The sequence below is a fragment of the Brassica rapa genome, chromosome A08 (genome assembly GCF_000309985.2).
Source record: "Brassica rapa cultivar Chiifu-401-42 chromosome A08, CAAS_Brap_v3.01, whole genome shotgun sequence".
Taxonomy (NCBI): Eukaryota; Viridiplantae; Streptophyta; class Magnoliopsida; order Brassicales; family Brassicaceae; genus Brassica; species Brassica rapa.
Window position 1 is genome coordinate 11,664,596 of NC_024802.2, and position 20,666 is coordinate 11,685,261.

General features: G+C 35.8%; 4 protein-coding genes and 1 long non-coding RNA gene across 5 annotated transcripts; 3 read left to right on the top strand and 2 right to left on the bottom strand.

Annotated features, from left to right (window-relative positions):
* Positions 1-568: 568 nt before the first annotated feature.
* On the bottom strand, positions 569-5,705 carry LOC117127473. The gene is made up of 2 exons (XR_004450536.1): positions 1,808-5,705; positions 569-1,759 (listed from the first exon to the last, which is right to left on the bottom strand). It is a non-coding gene; the product is annotated as an uncharacterized LOC117127473 (long non-coding RNA).
* Positions 5,706-5,952: 247 nt separating this feature from the next.
* On the top strand, positions 5,953-9,545 carry LOC103834140 (potassium transporter 9). Its single transcript, XM_009110199.3, has 8 exons — positions 5,953-6,327; positions 6,463-6,688; positions 6,764-7,009; positions 7,324-7,374; positions 7,448-7,876; positions 7,959-8,213; positions 8,281-8,803; positions 8,896-9,545. Exons 1-8 carry the CDS (start codon positions 6,181-6,183, stop codon positions 9,443-9,445), a joined length of 2,427 nt encoding a protein of 808 aa, XP_009108447.1. The 5' UTR covers positions 5,953-6,180; the 3' UTR covers positions 9,446-9,545.
* Positions 9,546-9,778: 233 nt separating this feature from the next.
* On the top strand, positions 9,779-19,971 carry LOC103834144. Its single transcript, XM_009110206.3, has 2 exons — positions 9,779-19,398; positions 19,498-19,971. The coding sequence occupies exons 1-2, from the start codon at positions 17,418-17,420 to the stop codon at positions 19,800-19,802; spliced, it is 2,286 nt and encodes a 761-aa protein (XP_009108454.1). The 5' UTR covers positions 9,779-17,417; the 3' UTR covers positions 19,803-19,971.
* Positions 11,682-12,847, top strand: LOC103834330 (probable NAD(P)H dehydrogenase (quinone) FQR1-like 1). The gene is made up of 3 exons (XM_033278067.1): positions 11,682-11,788; positions 12,118-12,211; positions 12,581-12,847. The coding sequence occupies exons 1-3, from the start codon at positions 11,682-11,684 to the stop codon at positions 12,845-12,847; spliced, it is 468 nt and encodes a 155-aa protein (XP_033133958.1).
* LOC103834145 (polygalacturonase QRT3-like) lies at positions 15,074-17,125 on the bottom strand. The gene is made up of 2 exons (XM_033278068.1): positions 17,105-17,125; positions 15,074-16,045 (listed from the first exon to the last, which is right to left on the bottom strand). The coding sequence occupies exons 1-2, from the start codon at positions 17,123-17,125 to the stop codon at positions 15,074-15,076; spliced, it is 993 nt and encodes a 330-aa protein (XP_033133959.1).
* Positions 19,972-20,666: the final 695 nt, after the last annotated feature.

Genomic DNA, 20,666 nt, shown 5'->3' on the forward strand with positions numbered 1-20,666 from the left:
TCGCTTATCGTTAGACACGAGTTTACAAAAACTCGTCTTTGGCTAGGCATGAGTTTATAGAGACTCTCCTTCTACTAGGCACGAGCTCTCAATAAACTTGCCTCCGTCTCAGCATGAGTTTAGTAAGCTCGTCTTTCGCTAAGCACGAGTTTAAAGCAAATTTGCTTTTTATTAAGCACAAGTTCAAAGTAAACTCGCCTAAATCATCATAGGCAGGAATGTGTCTAATTAATTGTCTAATAAACCCTATTCGTAAAATTCATAGAGATCGACGTCATCTCTCTCTACGAACTTGGGGGGCTTACTGTTGGGGGTGGATTTACATCCTCCCTCAAGGCCCATTAGACACTTAATTAGGTCCACTTCCTTATGAAACCATAGCCATCTTTATTCTATAAATAAGGAACTATCTCCTTATTAAAGGGGGTTCCTCTCCATTTTACACTAAGAACACATCTTGTAAAGAGTTTATGGATTATTAGATTTACTTTACACTAGTAATCATACTTGTAATACAATCTTTGATCAATAAACTCTTTTATGTTCATTTCCCATTTAATTTCATCTAAAGATTTCTCCTAAACCTCAAGAATCTAATTCTCATTCTTAGATTCTTTTATTGTATTGATTCAACCAAAACCACCAGCATAAACACCATTTTTGGATCAAACAAGGAAGAAAGAAACATATGTGAGATTAGATGGCGAATGAATGCATATCTGTTTCGAGCTTTGCCGACATGAGTTTCTATGGAGAATGGGTAGGATTTAGGATGATGGTTTTCAGAAACCCAAAAACAAAGATGAAGAGACAGAAGTAGCTTCATAACCATAACCGGCAATAGCTGAGTAATGAACATGACTAGTTCAGACGCTTAGGTTTGTCAATGGTGTGTTTTAAGGACAAACCCAAAAGCTAACTTTGTGGCACTGCGTTCAGTATTATTTTAAATTCATCGAACTGGCTATGAATTATATAGTAATCTGCACCAGGCTGGTTCTTATTGTACCGTTTATAACTTGGCTACAAAAGAAGAGATAATCATATGATGTGGTTTTGAAAGAGTGCCGTATCTATAAGTGGGTATAACATTGATTTAATGGCCTTAGCAAGTAGAAGTCTACCAACATTTGAGAATTGTAATCCTAGCTTCTTTGCAACTAGTAAATTACTGGTTTTAATACAGCATATATATCAAGCAATTAACTCTTGTATAACATAATCCTTTTGACAAGAGAAACTATTAACTTGATACGTTAAAATGACATATTTAGCCGATCTTGTGCCATAATAATAATGAGAAAAATAATTTTAGAGCAGTAGAGAAGTGGCCAACTTGTTAGGTACTCATATTAGCCAAATCGGTTTTTGTTTGGTTCTTGTTAGTCTTTGATTTTGTTTGGAAGCGAACATATGAACGAATTTTAGAGATAATAAGATTTGTTAACAATCTAAAGGAAGAATAAAGAAAACTGTATGATTGAGACAAAAGTCTGTACACTCGATACATACCATCCATATGTATTTTGACCTTATTATTGGTAGTACAAAACTGAACAGCTAGATTATTCTCTTTATTTTCAAACTGTCTCAATCATTTAAATTGATACATATGGATGTTATGTAATGACTTTATAGAAATGGATCTTATGTGGAATATGCGTCGCCTGTCATAATCGTGGGCTGAATGACAAAGTTTGTAGGTTAGTTACTACTCTATTCTGCCAACTATTTTCAGTAGGATAAACGTTTTTATCAACTTTTGACCAAAAAAAAAAAAAAAAAAAAAAAAAACGTTTTTATCAACTATAATTTTCAACTGTCGAAATATTCGAACTTATTAAACTTGAAAATTGGCATGACAGAACCATGTCTTCAGTCAATCAATAATAATGCATTATTCATTGTTGTTTTCGGTCGATAATGCAGCATTGATTTTAAAGTGATTAAAAATACCAAAAGACTCAAGTTTAGTATTTTTAAAAATTATTTGTTTTTGGGGTCAACTTCTTCATAGTATCAGAAATTCACTACAAGATTAGTATATTTTCGTATTAATAAAACTATTAATAATAATGTAGAATTTGGAAATGTTTTTAACATTTTGACCCCTAAAAAGAACTTATTCACAGTATCAAACGTACGTGCGTGCGTCTACAGAAGTCATATAAATTAAAAAATACTTAAAGATATATATACAGTATAACTTCTTTAAACTAATACTCTATAAATTAATATACACTAAAAATCTCTATAAAATAATATAATTTTATAGTTTTAAATTGAATTTTTTTGGTATAATTAGTATATTGATAAATTAATATTTTTATAAATTAATAAAAAATTATAGTTTTGGTGTAGTCTCAAAATTATTAATTTATAAAGGTTTCACTGTATAGTATATATGTGTATGTGTGTTCTTTTCAGCATACATATTTTGTATGATGTTCCATAAATAAAACATTTATAGTGACGCCTCACAATTGGTTATAGTCAATGGAGTTATTCATTTCATATTCTATTTAACCACTTAGTACCCTAACATCTTACAAATTTCTATTGATCTTCGAAAAGCTACCTTTTAATATCATAACCTTAAAATCAACTAGCAATCTTAAACATAATTCTTAAACATTTTGACCGCAGTACAATTTTGATCAAAATCTTATTGGGTATTGATTAGAGTATCTAATCCGGAGGTTGAATGGAGTAAAGGGCTTTGGCTCAAGTTTGCTACTCCATAATTTTCTTTTATCGCTTAAACATTTTGACGCAGTACAATTTTTCGTCAAATCTTATTCAACTTCCAGGTATTATTACAAGCCATCACTTTCGTACCAATAAATAAATGAATAATAAAAAAAGATATCCTGGTACATGATTCTAAAAGTTGTGCGGTATACGTCAGGAAAATGAATGCAAAGACAATGAAAAAAAACAAACATATCTAAAAATTTATGATTGCTTTGGCAATAAAAATGGGTAAAATAAAACTTATGTGTAGTTTCCTTCAATATTTTCTTCCTCGTTTGTTTTTATGCAATGTTGGATATGTCATACGTCACAATCTGCTACTGAAGTATATATTTCAACAATCGGAAAAAAAGAAGAAGTATATCCCTTATTATATATACCGAAACAAAAAGAATATTAAAACATAAATTTAAAGAGAAAAAAGAGAGAGAAAGAAAGAGAGTTAAACTGCTTGTCTGTCTCTCTGCCTATAGTCCCTACCGTCCACGACTAATAGGTCATCCATGTCCGTTCTCTCGGTTTCATCCCGTTCCAACAGTCGGTACATAAGATTTTTTAAGATTCGAAATCATTTTCATGTACTTTGGCATCACTCATACGATGGCTAACATGGCTTTGATACTACTTATAACGCTCCGACTGTCCACGACCAATGGACCGCCCAACCCTGCTCACTCGGTATGTGGTCCCATCTTGTCCAACGGTCAGTGCACAAATTTTTCAAAGTTCAAATTCATTGTTTACTGGCCTGCAATCACCATATTACCTTTCTCCGTACTTTGGTCTCACTCACACAATAGCTAACCCGACTCTGATGTCACTTATAACGTTCTGACCGTCCACACCTAATGGACCACCCACACCCACTCACTCCGCCCGTGGGCCTTATCCTGTTCCAACGGTCGGTGCATAAATTTTTCAAAGCTCGGAATCATTGTTTACTGATCTTGTAATCATCACATGACCTTTCTCCGCACTTTGGTCTAACTCACACAATATCACGGATCACTTTACGATAGGTCATTCATCCTTCCACTACTCCAGTTCAATCACACTTAACTCTAGAGTTCCAAATGGATGTGTAACAAAAAAAAGTAAGTCAACTTTTGTGACATAGCAAAATCAATCTTCTTAAGCCTTTATATCATAAATCGGGATGTTACACTGCCATTCATCTTCAGTTTTGTCAGCGTCGTCATAACCTCTACGGTGCTGTTCGTTTGCTCATCTAAGTGATCTATCTGGGTGAAGATGCAAATCGATGTTTGTTTTGTGCATTAAAATGTTACATCCATATGGATCACCCAACTACATTTGTGAAAACTCACATCAAATTCTCATTCAATTGAGGGTGATTCTTCACCGAGCATTTGGATGAGTGAGTCCTCACCAAAAAATAAATTTCTCGTCAAAATCATAAACACAGTTTTCTACCAAAACCGGATAAAATACACTTTCATGTCAAAACAGAAAAAACACAATTTCCCACTAAAATCGTAAAAAAGAACTTTCCCGCCAAAACCGCAAAAACACTCTTTTCTGCCAAAACCATAAAAATTCATTTTTTGCCAAAACCGTAAAACAAGCTTTTCTACAAAAAATGTAATAAGGAAGTTTCCCACCAAAACAGAAAAATACAATTTTCTTCCAAAACCAGAAAAACGTAATTTCCCATCAAAACTGTAAAACGCGCATTTTTCTTAAAAACATAATTTTGCGTCAAAATCGAAAAACAATTTTTTCCTTCAAAACCGAGAAAACGTAATTTCCTATCAAAACAGAAAACCACAATTTCTCGCAAAAACTGGAAAAATGCAATTTCTCCCATAACCGTAAAAATGCATTTCCCCGTCAAACCCGTAAAAATGTACTTTTTTGCCAAAATCTCAAAGACACATTTTTCGCCAAAACCGGAAAAACATTATTTCCCGTCAAAACCGGAATGCAGACTTTCCCGTCAAATATGGAAAAACGCAATTTCCCGCTAAAACGAGGAAAACACAATTTTCCGCTAAAACCAGACAACACAATTTCTCGCTAAAACGAGAAAATCACAATTTCCCGCTAAAACTAGAAAAACACAATTTTTCGCCAAAACCAAAAAAACGCACCTTCCTTCCAAAGTCGGAAAAAAACATAATTTTTCACGAAAACCGTAAAAATGCATTTTCCCGCTAAAACCATAAAAACGCATGTTTCCGCCAAAACGAGAAAAAAAACAAACAAATTTTCTGTCAAAATTGAAAAATATAATTTCTCGCCAAAACTGAAAAACACAATTTCCCGTCAAATCGAAAAAGACGTAATTTCTTGCAAAAACTAGAAAAAATGCAATCTTTCGCCAAAACAAGAAACACACACAATTTTCCGCCAAAACCGGGAAAATGCAAATATTTGTTAAGGCTGCAGAAATGCACTTTCCCGCCAAAACCGGAAAATCTTAATTTTCGGTCAAATCCGGAAAAACGTAATTTCCCGCCAAAAGTGCAAAAACGTAATTTTCCGTCAAAATCGTATAACTAATTTTCCGCCAAAAACATATTGTTTCATCAACTTATTGAGATTCATACTGACTCTGTGAACCAAACCGAAAAATATGATCCATGTGAACGACGAAAAACTGTTGCTTTCTAACACTGCATGCTAGCTTATCCGCCAAAAACATAAAACCCTGATTTTCCGTCAAAACCATAAAAATACACTTTTCCCTCTAAATTGTAAAATTTCAATTTTTCGTCAAAACCGTAAAACCATAATATAATTAAACATAAGCTTATAATATTTAATTTAAAACAAAGATATATAAATTATTTATTTATTAAACTCATCTAAATTGAAATAGAGATGCGTAAACAAACATAAGTTCATCCATTCATCTATATGTTCTATCTTGATAGAGAAACAAGCATAGTCAAACTACATCAGATGGATCATTTGTATAAATCATCTTAGATGAATCATTTGAAAGGAGTTGACAGATGTATCTCTCTTCGTTTTTTCACTGTCTGTTGTTAAATATCTGAACAAATTAATTAAAGAAGCAAAAAAAAAAAAAAACATATTTCTTTTGAACCGTGTTCTCTTCGCGTAATCTTCATAGTTTTTTAAAGATTCTCTTTTGGATCAGCTTATTATTTGGCTGGCTGATTCTATTTTTATTTTCTAAATAATGATAAAAGGGAGGGTCCCTTTCTTCGCAAAATGTGAGGCTCTTTTGGTGTAGCCTTTATCCAAAGAACCAAACCTGATAAGACATCACTTATTACTCTGTAATAACTCAAACCCCTTTTCCTTACTCAGAAAAGTCACCAAACGGTTTCAAGTTTGGTCTCATCTCAGGCGAAACTGCTCCAAATGGTTATCGATTTCTAGGTGCAGGAATTAATCTTAGGGGCAAGAAAACTCGAGTTCTGTTCTTACAAAAAGATGCCAGAGAGGGTAGAAGGATCTGTAGCAGAAGGAGAAAACACGATCGAAGAAAGACACGTAGGAGCTATGTGGGAGCTAGAGCAGAAACTTGATCAACCCATGGACGAAGAAGCTAATAAGCTCAAGAACATGTACAGAGAAAAGGTCTTCACTTTCTCTATACAAGAGTTTAATTCTAATGGTTACTCTGTTTCAGTGGTTACTCTGTTTTAATGGTTACTCTGTTTCAGTGGCTACTCTGTTCTGAGAAAGTGAGAAAGTTTAAATGTTTTTGATCAGGGTTTGTCGATGTTGATGCTACTGAGACTATCATTCCAAAGCTTAGGCATAGTGTACGGAGATTTAGGGACTTCTCCGTTGTATGTGTTCTACAATACATTCCCTGATGGAATCAGTGATAGTGAAGATGTAATCGGAGCTCTGTCTTTGATCATTTACTCTCTGTTACTTATACCTCTCATCAAGTACGTCATCATCGTTTGCAAAGCCAATGACAACGGTCAAGGTAAAGCTAGGCTTAGACTCAATGTTGCTTTTAACCAAACCGGTTTAGTTTATAACTCAAATGTTTAATGTGTAGGTGGGACTTTAGCTATATACTCGTTGCTTTGTAGACATGCTAAAGTGAAGCTAATACCGAATCAGCAACGCAGCGATGAGGATCTCACAACTTATAGTCGAACGTTGCTCCCTGAAGGGTCTTTTGCTGCTAAAACAAAGAAGTGGTTAGAGAGTAAAGAATCAAGAAAGAGAGCTCTTCTGTTCATTGTTCTTCTTGGAACTTGTATGATGATTGGTGATGGTATCTTAACCCCAGCTATCTCAGGTAACTAGCTTCTTCCCTTTCCTTTTTTTGAATGACTAAGAGGTTCTGGACCCGTAGGTCTGTACATCCTCCTATAGTGAGGTCCAAACCATTTTAAATTCATTCTCCTTTGGAGTGGAGACCTCTCCCAACGGAATTTGAACTTCTGACCCCTTACACACCTATTAGATAATCTAAGGATCCGAATGGTAACATGCGGTGCGGTTGGTCACCAGTCGAAGCCTAAGAGTTATATCGATTAGGGCAACTCCTCGTTAGTCTTTCTTTTTAAGTTCACTAAAAACTCTTTAGCTTACATAACCTTCTTTGAACAGTTCTTTCAGCTACTGGTGGGATCAAAGTCATCAGTCCAAAGATGAGCAGCGGTAACGTTTTACCTTATCCCGGTTCGATTTAGTTTTTTCTCACGTTGCTATGTTCCTTTTGTTTTTCTTTCAGATGTTGTTGTGCTTGTTTCTATCATCATCTTAATAGTACTGTTCAGCATGCAACACTATGGTACAGACAAAGTAGGATGGCTATTTGCTCCAATAGTCTTTATCTGGTTCCTCTTCATTGGAGCCACTGGAATGTACAACATCTGCAAACACGACACAAGCGTTTTGAAAGCGTTTTCGCCGACATATATCTACTTATACTTCAAAAGACGAGGACTAGACGGTTGGATCTCGCTAGGTGGCATTCTTCTCAGCATAACAGGCACTGAGGCACTATACGCAGACATTGCTTACTTCCCCTTACTAGCGATACAGCTCGCTTTCACGTTCTTTGTGTTCCCTTGTCTTCTTCTTGCATACTGTGGACAAGCTGCGTATCTTGTGAACAACAAAGATCATTACAAAGACGCCTTCTATGCATCTATGCCTGGTTAGTCCCCTCTAAGTAAAACATACATAGTGCTTGTTTTACAGAACACTCACAACTCTCTTGTGGTTTAAAAATTCTACAGATAGTGTGTACTGGCCAATGTTTGTAGTCGCCACAGGAGCTGCAATAGTTGGGAGCCAAGCTACAATCTCAGGGACTTACTCTATAATCAAGCAGGCAGTGTCTCATGGATGTTTCCCTCGTGTTAAGATTGTTCATACTTCCAAGAAGTTCCTTGGACAGATCTATTGTCCTGACATTAACTGGATACTTATGGTCGGCTGCATTGCTGTCACTGCTAGTTTCAAGAACCAGAGCCAAATAGGAAATGCATATGGTAAGATGTAGAGGTCTCAGATAATGTTATTTGTCTTTGCGTCTGAATGTTTTTTTGTATATCTTAGGGACTGCTGTTGTGCTCGTGATGCTTGCTACCACGTTACTAATGATCCTGATCATGCTTCTCGTGTGGAGGTGTCACTGGATCCTTGTCCTTATATTCGCAGTCCTCACACTAGTGCCAGAGTTGTCTTACTTCTCGGCCGTGATATGGAAGATAAATCAAGGAGGATGGGTTCCACTCATCATCGCAGCTATCTCTCTTCTTGTAATGTCGGTTTGGCATTACGCAACGGTCAAGAAGTATGAGTTTGAAGTGCACAGTAAAGTCTCCATGAGTTGGATACTTGGTCTTGGTCCTAGTCTTGGTCTTGTTCGTGTCCCTGGGATAGGGTTGGTCTACACGGAGTTAGCTAGTGGTGTCCCTCACATCTTCTCTCATTTCATCACTAACTTGCCTGCGATTCACTCAGTTGTTGTCTTTGTTTGCGTCAAGTACCTTCCCGTTTACACCGTCCCTGAAGAAGAGAGGTTTCTTGTCAAGAGAATTGGACCAAAGACATTCAGAATGTTCCGTTGTGTAGCCAGGTAATGTCCTAGCTTCTTCTATGTTCTTTTGTAGCATTATTGTTGGAAACTTGTTAGTGTAACAAAAGAGTTTAAATTCTCTTTTAAAACAGGTATGGTTACAAAGATCTACATAGGAAAGATGATGATTTCGAAAACAAACTGTTGAACAACCTCTTCTCATTCATCCGAATCGAAACTATGATGGAGCCAGGTTCAAACTCAAGCACATACAGCAGCGCTTATTCACTCAACCATACACAAGAGTCTAAAGATGAATTGATCCATAACAATAACAACCACCACAACAGCAACAACAACAACATTGATGAGTTCTCATCGATGGTGGACTACACGGTATCGACATTAGACACGATAGTTCCTGCTGATAATAGGATGAGTTTCAGTCAGAACAACACGGTGGAGGAAGAGGAAGATGAGGAGGAGGATGAGTTGCAGTATCTAAAGACATGTAAAGAGTCGGGGGTTGTTCACATCATGGGAAACACTGTGGTGAAAGCGAGAAATGGATCATGGCTTCCGAAAAAGATAGCTATTGATTATGTTTATGCTTTTCTTGCTAAGATTTGTAGGGAGAATAGTGTTATCTTGCATGTTCCTCATGAAACCCTTTTGAACGTTGGTCAAGTCTTTTATGTTTAGTTCTTTTTTGTGTATATGTAAAACAAGTACAGATAAAAGGGGAATAAAGAAAAAAAAAAGATACCACTAGACAAATATAAATATTATGACGTTGGTGTGATTTGTGTTTCATGACTTGGAAGTCCTTGCACACAATCCCAAGAACCAAGATCAAACATGTGATCATACTTGGGTTGACATTCCATTAATGAGGCCATCCATGATTATGATTCAAATTTAGATCTCTTCGACTAAACTTTAATCCGAATGGTAACAGCGGATTGAGCGGTGCGGGACAAGCGGTTTGACTGCGGTGCGGTTCTGACAGTTATAAAAACGTATAGATATATGGTATATGTAGAAATTTTTGTTACTGTTGACTGCGGTACGGTGCGGGACGGATGTTACCATTCGAAGTCTAAGTTGGTCTTGTCTAGTGTCTTTTGTTTAAAAAGTAGTGATTAGTCCCATAAAGCAGCAGAGGCTGCAAAGCTGAGAATTTATATAACAAAATATTTTTTTTTACTCTTCAACTATGTATTTTTTGGAGCCTTGACATTGAGCTCGACTAGGCAGATATATTATGTGACAGAATAATATACTCAACGCTAGACATTACTAATTACCTCAATACGGTTTTCTATTTTGCTTGAGCGCTTAAACCGGATGGTTCACACCGGTAATTAATGGTTACCAGATTTAATGCTTACAGCTACTAAACAGGTAGCACATTATTCAAACCAATTTGGTGGCACATTCTAGTAGTCGTGGTTGATGGCTCTCAACCTACCATTTCTTGTCACACTTCCAAATTCATCCATGTGCTCGGTAATATGGAAATCACTCTCCATACCACCAATCTCTTGGTTGGACTTAGTTGAAAAAAAGGTCATGGTTGAATGATCATTTCTTGAGTGTGTAATACCCTCATTGATGATAATATCTGATGGAACATCGTCCATAATCAGAAGCAAAATATGTTGAACACTGAAGCACTAAGTTAAGAACCGTTTTGTTTCTCTTGGAAGAAATTTGGTTAGAATCAGTTTCAAATATTTTTTTAAGAGCTTTAGTAATAAACAGTTTCATAACTTTAGAAGTTAGAGACATTACCTTTGTAAAAATATTCCAAAATTTTGGAAACCAAGACTAATGCTCCATTTTGCTATACCCAGATCTAGCCCAGCTTAGAATTATGCCTAGACATGTATGCTTAATATATTTTTTATATTAGGCCAATATGACTTATGGTGACTTGATAATTCAATAGTATGCTCGTTATACGATCAATATGATAGTATTGTTTTTACCAAAAAAAAAAAAAAATTGATAGTATTGCTTTTCAGTCATTGGGTGACAACGTGATTGTCAAAAATAAAAATCATTATAACGAACGGTTGGAAATTTGTTTTTCATTTTCAACTAGTATATGGTTAGTACGGGTCTGAATTGAATACCACGAGTTTATCATAAATTTAGAATGTACAAGAAAGAAACTAAAATGACAATGATTTGTGTTTTTAAGAGAAAAACAATGATTTACTTTAGTCTTCAAGCTTCTCTCCTGTCTACAAGACCGATCCTGAGCACTGTTATGTGAAACATTTGCAACAGATCCATAAATTTTTTGACAAAAATTATATAGATATAAACCCTCAAAAAATAATTTTTAAGTCCCAGATAAAAATAAGACATTGTCACAGTTACTAAAAATAATGGCCGTTTGACGTAAAAAAAAAAATTCAAGTAGCAAAGAGAAGAAGGCCTATAAGTAGGAGACTGTTAAAGATACGGTTCAGCGAATTTGTCTCGAGACTAACAAAGATGCATCGCCTTTCAAAATGGATTACATCCCATTTTATGTAGTATTTTCTATCAAAAAAATATATTTAAAGTATCTAATCTATTAAAACAGAGTCCTATTTGAATTTTATCATGGCATGTTTTAAATTTGGACTTATTAAACATGTTGTGACCATGTTAAAAACAGATTTCTTATACAATCTTAAAATAATATATTTTTGTATCAACCTAATAATATCCTTAAATAAAAAGTGACGCAAACTCATATCGTCATTCGATTCTTTTTTTATTATTATTTGTAATTGAATTTTAAAATCAGGAAACCTAATTTCAATTTCTGGGTTGTGTCTCCAAAGGAAGGAATATGATATCTCAATTCTTGAATCAGACTGGGTTGTGGATATCAGTTTGTTCTGTCGGAAGCTCCCGAAGATACATGACCCTTGGTAAAATCATGGCTGGGAACAAAGCCAAGAAAAATCAAAACTTTTCACAGATTCTTGAGAAGATTGAAGCAGAAGGACACTTCTTTCAGTGGCAACAAAAGTTTATATCGGGCATGTAAAACAAACAAATCATTTTTTCTTTTCGAAATGTTCTGCGTGTAAATACATGTTTGATCATCAAATAATCAACCAGTCAACTCGGATTGACTCTGTTTAGTTTATGTGACTTGGACGTGGACTGTCCTATAGTATGATTTTTCATTACGAACCAAAGACTTGGCTGTGGTTTAATATGTTTCTCGAACGATCTGTTGAATATTTTTCAGTATTTGTGGGTTTTAAATTTAAGCTGCGTTTAGACTCCTTGGGCCTCTTGTGACGGGTTTGGATTTAAACTGGAGATCCACTTATTGATTATGACAATTGTGTGGTGGAGTGTAACAGGTACTACTCAATGTACAAACATGTGGAGAAACTAGCACAAGAGATTAGGAAAGGTGCTGCTCCTGGTGATGGTGTCAATGCCAAACTTTGGCAGGTCAGTCAGTGCTCTCTTTACTCGGTTTTCTATGAAACATTTCTGACAATTCTAGGCTACAATGAGACACAGAAACTGACCATGAAATCTTTGAAACAGAATAGGAGTTGAAGTTAAAAACAAGTTCTTATGTCTGAATGAAACAGGGAATACATTTCTACTATATTTTTATTTACGGTGAATGTCTCTGGTACCTGTCAAGAAAAAACACTTAGCTCAATGCTTCAGTATGAAAGTGTCAAAATAACTCAAAAAACAAAAATCTCACTGATGCATGTTTTCAGCTGCCTTAAATTTAACTTGCATCCTCTCAAATAAATAAGAAGACATTCATACTGAAGCATCGAGCTAAGTGTTTTTTCTTGACAGGTACCAGAGACGCTCCAAGAAGATGTGCTCTCTAAAATGAGTTCACCTCTAAAGAGTGATGCTCATCTTATCACCCCCAACGACCTAGCCGAGGCTGATGAGTTTGTATTTTGCTTCTCAAAAAGGTTCGGTATGATGGCTGCTCAGTTCAAGGCATTCTTAGATGAAACTGGTGGCCTCTGGAGGACTCAACAACTTGCTGGTAAGCCAGCCAGAATCTTCTACAGCACCGAGTCTCAAGGTGGTGGTCAAGAAACCATGGTGTAAGTTTCTTTGCTCAATCCAAAACAACACTTCATCAAAGACACTTGCGTCAGTTTTTACGTTTTAGAGTTTTACTTGGTGTTGTCATTGATTTCTAACACAATTTTGTTTTTGGAATCTTTGTAAGCAGGAGGCAAAAACTATATTCAGACCAACTCTATATTTATAAATCTTGATCTCATGCCAGTTAAGCAAACATAAGAATTTTTTATCTCATTTTTTTATTTATTTCTAAACATAAGAATCAAGATACATGTTTACAACTACATATTTGGTTGCTAATGACATTTATAGCATATGGTGAGTTGGTTTTTCGTCGCTTTTAACTCATTTTTTAGTTAAATGATGAATTTTAACTTTTCTTTTTATCAAAGTTAACTTGGAGCGCCTGAGTAAGATAATAACACTATCATACAAATTCTACTAATCCCTTTGATGAACCCGACAAAACATCAAGAAAATACAAAACCAAATATTGCCCATATAAGTGCGTAAAATTTTTTTTCGAACCACTAAAAATGTAGTTACCTAGATCAGAATCAAAATCGAAAATTTCATATCCTATTCTTGAATAGATCCAAAAATTATATCGGTTTCTAACACTGTTATTTGAACCAAACCAAACCAAGATAACTAATTTGATACCAAATCATAATTCATAAATAACTAAATGGCTCTTATATTTTTTGAACCCAAAACCACAACTAAATCAGAATCAAACTGAAAACAAAAAATAATCCGAAAGTAAACAAAAAAACAAACGTCTATGCCTAAACAATTTAGTGAACAAAACATACATGTTACTAAATTTGTCTAACACATAATAATTTCGCGCTTTCAAAGCGCGGATACTATCCTAGTTTACTTTAAAAAAAAGAAAGTTTACTCAAACATTACATATTTTTAGAAAACAATTGACTAAAACCATACAAAATTTTTTTTATTACTGTTATTTTTTTATACCAAACGTGCTCTTTTTTATGTTATGAGAAAAAACGTATTTACAAGAATACCATTACTATTTAGTGCCACATAAGCAAAAATCCGGCGCCATCCATGTTTTCATTAAGTTAGCCGTAAAGCGCTATATACGTCGTTACGGCTGAGTTATTGCTATGTTGCGGCTGAATTAAACAACGCGGCTGACTTAAGAAAAAACAGCTGACTTAAGAACATAAGTCAGCTGTTAGTTACGACTGATTTACAGAAATCTGGCTGATTTATGGGATAACGACTGACTTACGTACACGCGTTACGGCTGACTTATACATCGGCGATTTGATTTCTGGAAAATTTGGTTGAGTTATAGTTAAGACATGGCTGAGTTATTTTCCACGGCTGAGTTAATGAACATCGACTGGCTGAGTTATTGAATTTACGACCGACTTATGGGATGTTGTTACGGCTGAGTTATATTAGTCAGCTATAATTGGATGGATTAACAGTAAACTCAGCTTATTTACGACTGACTTATTAGAGAAAGATTAATTACTAGAATAACATTCGTTTGATGGCTGATTTATTTGACGATACGGCTGACTTATGATTTTGCATCCTAATTACGGCTGATTTATTAGTAAAAAATTAATTACTGAAATTGTATCCACGTTTCGGCTGACTTACATTGTACATGAGGGCTGATTTATTTAGGATGAGTTATATATTCGTTTGACGGCTGACTAACTAATTTTCCATGTCTTCAACTCGGATTTGCCATGTCATCACTAGTCTAATGTTACAACAGTAAAATAAGGGTCTATGTTATCTTTATTCTTCATCTTTTTTATCTATCTTCTTCATCTATCTTCTTCATTTTATTCTTCATCTTTCTCTGAGATCTTATGGATCTGGTAATTATTGTTTCCGCAACTAGATCTATAAATATAGATTTAAAAAAATTGAATCTGAGACAGATCTACTGCAGTCGTCGTCGTTTTCGATGATGATCGGTTAAAGAGAAGTTTCCTCTCTTCCGGTGTCATGTATTTACTTTTTAATGAGCTTGTAACGTTGCCGTATTTACTTTTTAATCTTCTTGTCTACATACTCTGATTGATATAAGTTCACTCTTTATCTTTGAAAACAGTTAAGCTTATCAAAGATAAGACAATGAAGAGATCAAAAAAGTTTATGACTTTATCAATTCATGTCTCAAGACGATGATGGTTTGTTCAACGCAAAATCTTCCAAGCAAGCTTTCTCATTAGGACAACGATCAGCATGAATGTTTTACTGATGAACAATTACTGAAATAGTTCCAGCTACAGCTCTATCAGTTTCTACAACTACCACATTATTAGAAACCTCTGTCACTGCACTCGCAACAATCTGTCCCGACCGAACCAAAAACGAATGCTGGTAATGGTTTATCCGGTTAGGGAATACCAAGACATGTGAAAAGTCAACGACCCATCTTGTCCCATTACCATAAACCTTTGACTTCCCTATCGTTGACTTCAACATCATCCCTGATATGTTGTTCTGATCAATCACAACTTGATCAATCTCATGAAAATTTCCTTTCACTTTCACGATGGGGAAATTTTTTCTTGATTTACTCCTAAACATGTTGTTGACGATGTTTAACCCGGAGATCTTCCCGTGTACCGATCTCAACACGATGTTCGCATCTCCTATGAAGAGAGCGTTTGTGACATGAACGTGAACAGGATCTTCAATGACTATACCTGTGTAATCAAGATAACAATTGTCTATCCTCGTTAAATGTGACTTCACTGGTATGCCGATTCCACCGAACCATGTGGCCTTATTGTAGCAATGCACTCCCGTGACCATATTGGCCTCGCCACTCAAAGAGATACCGATCCCAGCGGAGAAGATTACTACATCAGTAATGGCGTTATCGGTGCTAGAGAGATCGATTCCCGTCCCGGAGAATGATGGTTCTTTTTTGTCTCCCCCTACTGTTGAATGTTGTCCGAAGAAGGAGTTTGAAATGTATGTCTCGTGGCCTCCCTTGACGTTAACCCCCTGTGTTGTGAAATGGAGGAAGTAGCAATTGGTTATACGGATACGAGCTGAGTTGATTACCAAAATTCCCCCTCCTCTGAAGCTTGAGTCGAATAGAATGTCTCGAAAAGTCACGTCCTCGAAGAAGATCCCGTAGTTTGGTGGGACGAGTTCGATAAGATGCCGGTTACCAGGAAACACGTTCGATGCTCGGAAAGTCCCACCTTTTACCTTATTTACACCAATAAATAGATAAAGATTCAAACATGTTTTTTGTAAAATGTGAAAATTTTATACTAATTTTATATTTTTGACCAAAATTACAAGATGACTAGTAACTGAAAAAAACGCAACTAGGAAACAATCAGAAACAAAACTACCACTAAACAAGGACTAATATAAGATTGGGGATGATGTTAGGGATGGACAAATTACTTGTTACCCGTTATGTATTCACTACTTAGTCTCTACTTGACTCGTGAAATTGGGCACTTGTTTTGACCAAGTCGAATATTAAGTAATTTGTTTACATTGCTTACAAGTAGTATTAGATAGTATCATTTAGTACCAAAATAAAAATAATTATTTGACGTTGTTGGTTTGTTAATTATTTTTACTAAAGACAAAAATATATTTTCCTGAATTATAGTAAACAATTTGTTTATATTTCCATTTCCTGAATATATTTCCCAACAAATCGAGTACTAAATATATCAAAAATACCAAATAATTGGTTTGTACCCACCTCTAGAAGATGTTATGAATCAACGACTAATATTTATAATATTAGGAATTTATTTTCTTGACCAAATAATATTACGAATTTAGGGATGATGTTATGGGTAAAACAATGGGAAAATTGGAAAAATGGGACACTTTGAACTTTTATTTGTCACAATAGGATTTCTGATATTTTGGACAATTCTGGACATATTTTACCCTTTTTTAATAGAAAAAATAGTAAACTGAATTTTAAAAATGTTAAAAAATATCAAAACTATTGGAAACATAAGTATGACAATATATATGTTTAAATTGTTTTTTTTTTTAAAATGAATCATATTTTATTTCATCTTCTAGCTACAGTTATAATACTCATTCTGGTCATCTACTTAGTCTAGAATTCGGCTACTAATGTTTATACATAGATATATCTTTGGTATACAACGTAACCTATCTTTTCTTATATATTCTAACCAAAGCTAGGTTACGTTACGTTATAATCAAGAAAGATGTCTTTCTTATACCTTTAGCTTGGTTACGACATGTAGCCACAATGCGTTGATATACCCTATCTATATTTGGAGCCATGATGTGGTCTGCCTTTTACCTTATGTGGCGCCTAGGGAAGAATATGTTTCACATCTACTCTACTGTGTTCTGACTTACATAGGTTATACATTCTACAGGAAATCCGAAAAATATGGAAACTTCCATAATCGGTTAAAGATGTTTCCTAAATCTAAACTAAATCTTCCCTAAATATCTCCAAGAATATTTTCTCCCACGTTTTTCTCCTTCTCCCACGATCTTTTGTCGTCGTTCTTTGTGTTTCTCTCTTCTTCATCGACATAATCATCTCTCTTTTCTCTATCAATACAACATGGTTCTAATCTATGTCAAATCGGGTGAATGGATGTGTAGTCGCGGTGATGACTGGAGTTTCGTGGTAGACAAAGAAAGGCGTGGTCGAATGGTAACATTAGCAACTACTACTACGTTGAAGCAGCTCAAGATAATGGTGTGTGAGGATTATGGGGTGGACCATAATGCCATTAATGCCGAGTTCAGTTATTCGTTGTTGAATCAAAAAGGGAATCCTCCTATTATTATCACCAATGATCGGCAAGCATCTAATTTTGTGGGCTATGCAAAGAGGGAATCGTCTACTACCTTGTGTGTGATGTTCTCTGTTTCCGGTGTAAATCAAAAGGAACGAGTCAATATCGATTTGAATAAGGAGCCTTGCGATTCAAGTAATGTTGAGGATGAAGAAGTTCCTGAGATAAATCGAGCAGAGTTTGTCAAGCCGTCAAAGGAGTCTTTTGTTAAAAGAACGAATCATGTCGCTGCAGATGGTTGCGGTCCTTTAAGGAGTGAAAACATTGAACTTTTTCAAAACAATGGAGACAGTGATAAGGATGGTCGAGCTTGGAGAGGAGACTTCGTGAAGAAGGATCAAATTTTCACAAGTAAAGGGGTTCTGAAGGCAACAATGGAAATTTTAGCGATGAAGAATAATTTCGATTACACTGTTATCAAATCCACGAGAAAATGGTGGTATATTCGATGTAAAGATGCATTGTGCAACTGGACTGTGCGTGCAGAAGGAATAGATGGGTCTACATATTTCATGATCAACCAATGTGATGGAAGACATTCATGTGCTCCTTCAAAGAAAAGGAAATTCGGAAAAACAGCATCAGCAAGAACAATTGGGACTCTGATACAACATCGATTTGATGATGCAAACGATGGCCCAAAACCGAATGACATCATTCAATTTATGAGAATGGAGCATAGTTGTGAGATTACTTATTGGCACGCTTGGGAAGCTCGTGAGTTTGCTATTGCAGCTGCTAGAGGTATACCAGATCGCAGTTACTCTAAAATACCAGCATATCTGCATATGATTAAAGAAGCAAATCCTGGTACGCATACTCACTATGAAACTAATGAGAAGGGAAGATTCATGTATCTATTTATGTCATTTGGGCAATCAGTTAGAGGATTCTACAATGCAATGCGAAGGGTGATTGTTGTTGACGGAACTTTTCTGAAAAATAAATACAAAGGGACACTTCTTGTTGCTACTGCTGTAGATGGTAACTCTAATTTGTATCCGATTGCATTTGGGGTTGTTGATTCAGAGAATGACGATTCTTGGGGGTGGTTCTTCAGACAGTTGAAAGTGGTTATTGCTGATTGTCAAGACCTAGCTTTTGTCTCAGATAGAAATGCGTCTATTTCTAAAGCTATTGGGACTGTCTACCCTCGATCAGCACATGGAATTTGCATTCATCACTTATTGACCAATGTGGTCTCATTTTTCAAGACAAAAGGATTGACTGCGTTGGTAGAAAAGGCTTCACGGGCATATAGATACACTGAATTTCAAGAACGTATCACCGAAATTTTTGATATGAGTCCTGAGCTTGGAAGATATCTACGGGAGGCTGATGTGCGCAAATGGGCTCGTTCTCTCTTCCCTGGTTCCAGGTATGACATTAGGACCACGAACCCTGCAGAGTCTATAAATTCAGTTCTTAGAATACCTAGAGAATATCCGGTTATTCCTTTGCTTGATAGTATAAGAGAACTGTTGACTCGATGGTTCTATGAGCGTCGCTTGTTAAGCTCAAAGCATCTAGATCCTTTAACCGCTAAGGTGGAGAGAAAGATTGATAGGAGAATTGTGAAGGCAAAAGGATTCCAGGTTTACAAGGTTGACAACTTCAGATCGGTTGTAAAAGGAGACATATATGATTGTCATGTTGATTTGGAAAGAAGAACATGCACATGTGGTAAGTATGATATAGGAAAAATTCCTTGCCGACACGCCATTCCTGCAATTTATTCACGAGGTATGGAAGTATAAACACATGAATACTTGAGAATTATTTATTTTCGGGATTTTCATCATATAGACTTCATATTGATCAAGTTTTTTTTGAGATTGACAGGTATGGAAGTGCACAGATTCACTGACGCCTTATACAGCACTGCAGCGTGGAGAACCGCCTATGCAGATTCCATTAATCCAATAGCAGTTGTAGAGTCAGAATGGAATGTCCCTGCTGAGGTTAAACTTGCAAAGGTTTTACCACCAAAGACAAGAAAGAGTGCTGGTCGACCAGTAAAGAGAAGGTATGAATCAGTAGAAGACAAGATCGCATCTTCTCAAGGATCAAAGAAGAATAAAAAGCATAAGTGTAGCCGTTGTGGAACTGAAGGACACAAGAGAGGAACATGCGATTTACCCATCTAGTTTGTTATGTGTCTGCATCTGTCTCTGTTTTTTTCTTTATTGCTTTTGAAACAATTTGATCTTCTGTTTAAGAACCTATTTGACAATTTGGTATTTGCTAAACTATAGAGACAAATCGATTTATTCTAGTAACAATCAAAGTAATTGCAAAATAATTCGTTTCAGTAGATGATGATCACCTCGAAATAACAAGAAACATGGTCTTAACTTCTTTGAAAATAAGAAACAACAAGTTGAGGAAGCACATAAAAGTAGTTGAACATCATGCATAGATATGGTACAAGAAGACCATCACCAAACAACACACAAACAAAGCTTTTATGCCCCTAAGTTCCCTAATGCATTCCAAGGTCTTCTCTTCGCAATGGCACATTGCATCTTCCATCTCTTGAATTCTACTCTCATGGCGTGTCATCATGGCCTCACCAGCTCTCACTGATTTCTGAAACTCGGAATTGTCAACGAGTAACACGTCAAACAGGTCTTGGAAGTCTTCAATCTCCTCAACAACTGACTTGTCAGTCCATTTGAACAAGTGGGTTTTGTCCTTCATCAGTAACATCCAATACACAATTAGATTGACTAATTCTACTCTCATCGGACAACAACGAGACAGTTATATGATAACATGACTAACCTTTTGAGATCCCAAAGGACAACAATGAAATAATCTTCCCGGATTTTGAATTGTTTTTGAAGTGAAACGATTCACTGCCTCACCGCAATTGCATCTTGTGGGAATTCCCCGTTGTTTCGCGAGGCGATCTCTTGTAGTGGATGAAGAATTTACTGAAGACATGAGGGAGTCGATCTCCAAATTTTCGCCGCTGCAATCTCTCTGTCGAGGAAGAATGAGGAAGAAAA

What these genes read in the sequence shown, in the direction of transcription:
- LOC103834144 (XM_009110206.3), top strand. Translation starts at nt 17,418, where the DNA reads ATGGTTCTAATCTATGTCAAATCGGGTGAATGGATGTGTAGTCGCGGT. An exon ending in TCCTGCAATTTATTCACGAG is followed by an intron (nt 19,399 to 19,497) that starts GTATGGAAGTAT and finishes TGAGATTGACAG; the next exon opens with GTATGGAAGTGCACAGATTC.
- LOC103834145 (XM_033278068.1), bottom strand. Translation starts at nt 17,125, where the DNA reads ATGGCTCCAAATATAGATAGG. An exon ending in TGGCTCCAAATATAGATAGG is followed by an intron (nt 16,046 to 17,104) that starts GTATATCAACGC and finishes GGTGTAAATAAG; the next exon opens with GTAAAAGGTGGGACTTTCCG.
- LOC103834140 (XM_009110199.3), top strand. Translation starts at nt 6,181, where the DNA reads ATGCCAGAGAGGGTAGAAGGATCTGTAGCAGAAGGAGAAAACACGATC. An exon ending in AGCCAATGACAACGGTCAAG is followed by an intron (nt 6,689 to 6,763) that starts GTAAAGCTAGGC and finishes TTTAATGTGTAG; the next exon opens with GTGGGACTTTAGCTATATAC. An exon ending in ATGTTCCGTTGTGTAGCCAG is followed by an intron (nt 8,804 to 8,895) that starts GTAATGTCCTAG and finishes CTTTTAAAACAG; the next exon opens with GTATGGTTACAAAGATCTAC.
- LOC103834330 (XM_033278067.1), top strand. Translation starts at nt 11,682, where the DNA reads ATGGCTGGGAACAAAGCCAAGAAAAATCAAAACTTTTCACAGATTCTT. An exon ending in CAAAAGTTTATATCGGGCAT is followed by an intron (nt 11,789 to 12,117) that starts GTAAAACAAACA and finishes GGAGTGTAACAG; the next exon opens with GTACTACTCAATGTACAAAC. An exon ending in TCAATGCCAAACTTTGGCAG is followed by an intron (nt 12,212 to 12,580) that starts GTCAGTCAGTGC and finishes TTTTCTTGACAG; the next exon opens with GTACCAGAGACGCTCCAAGA.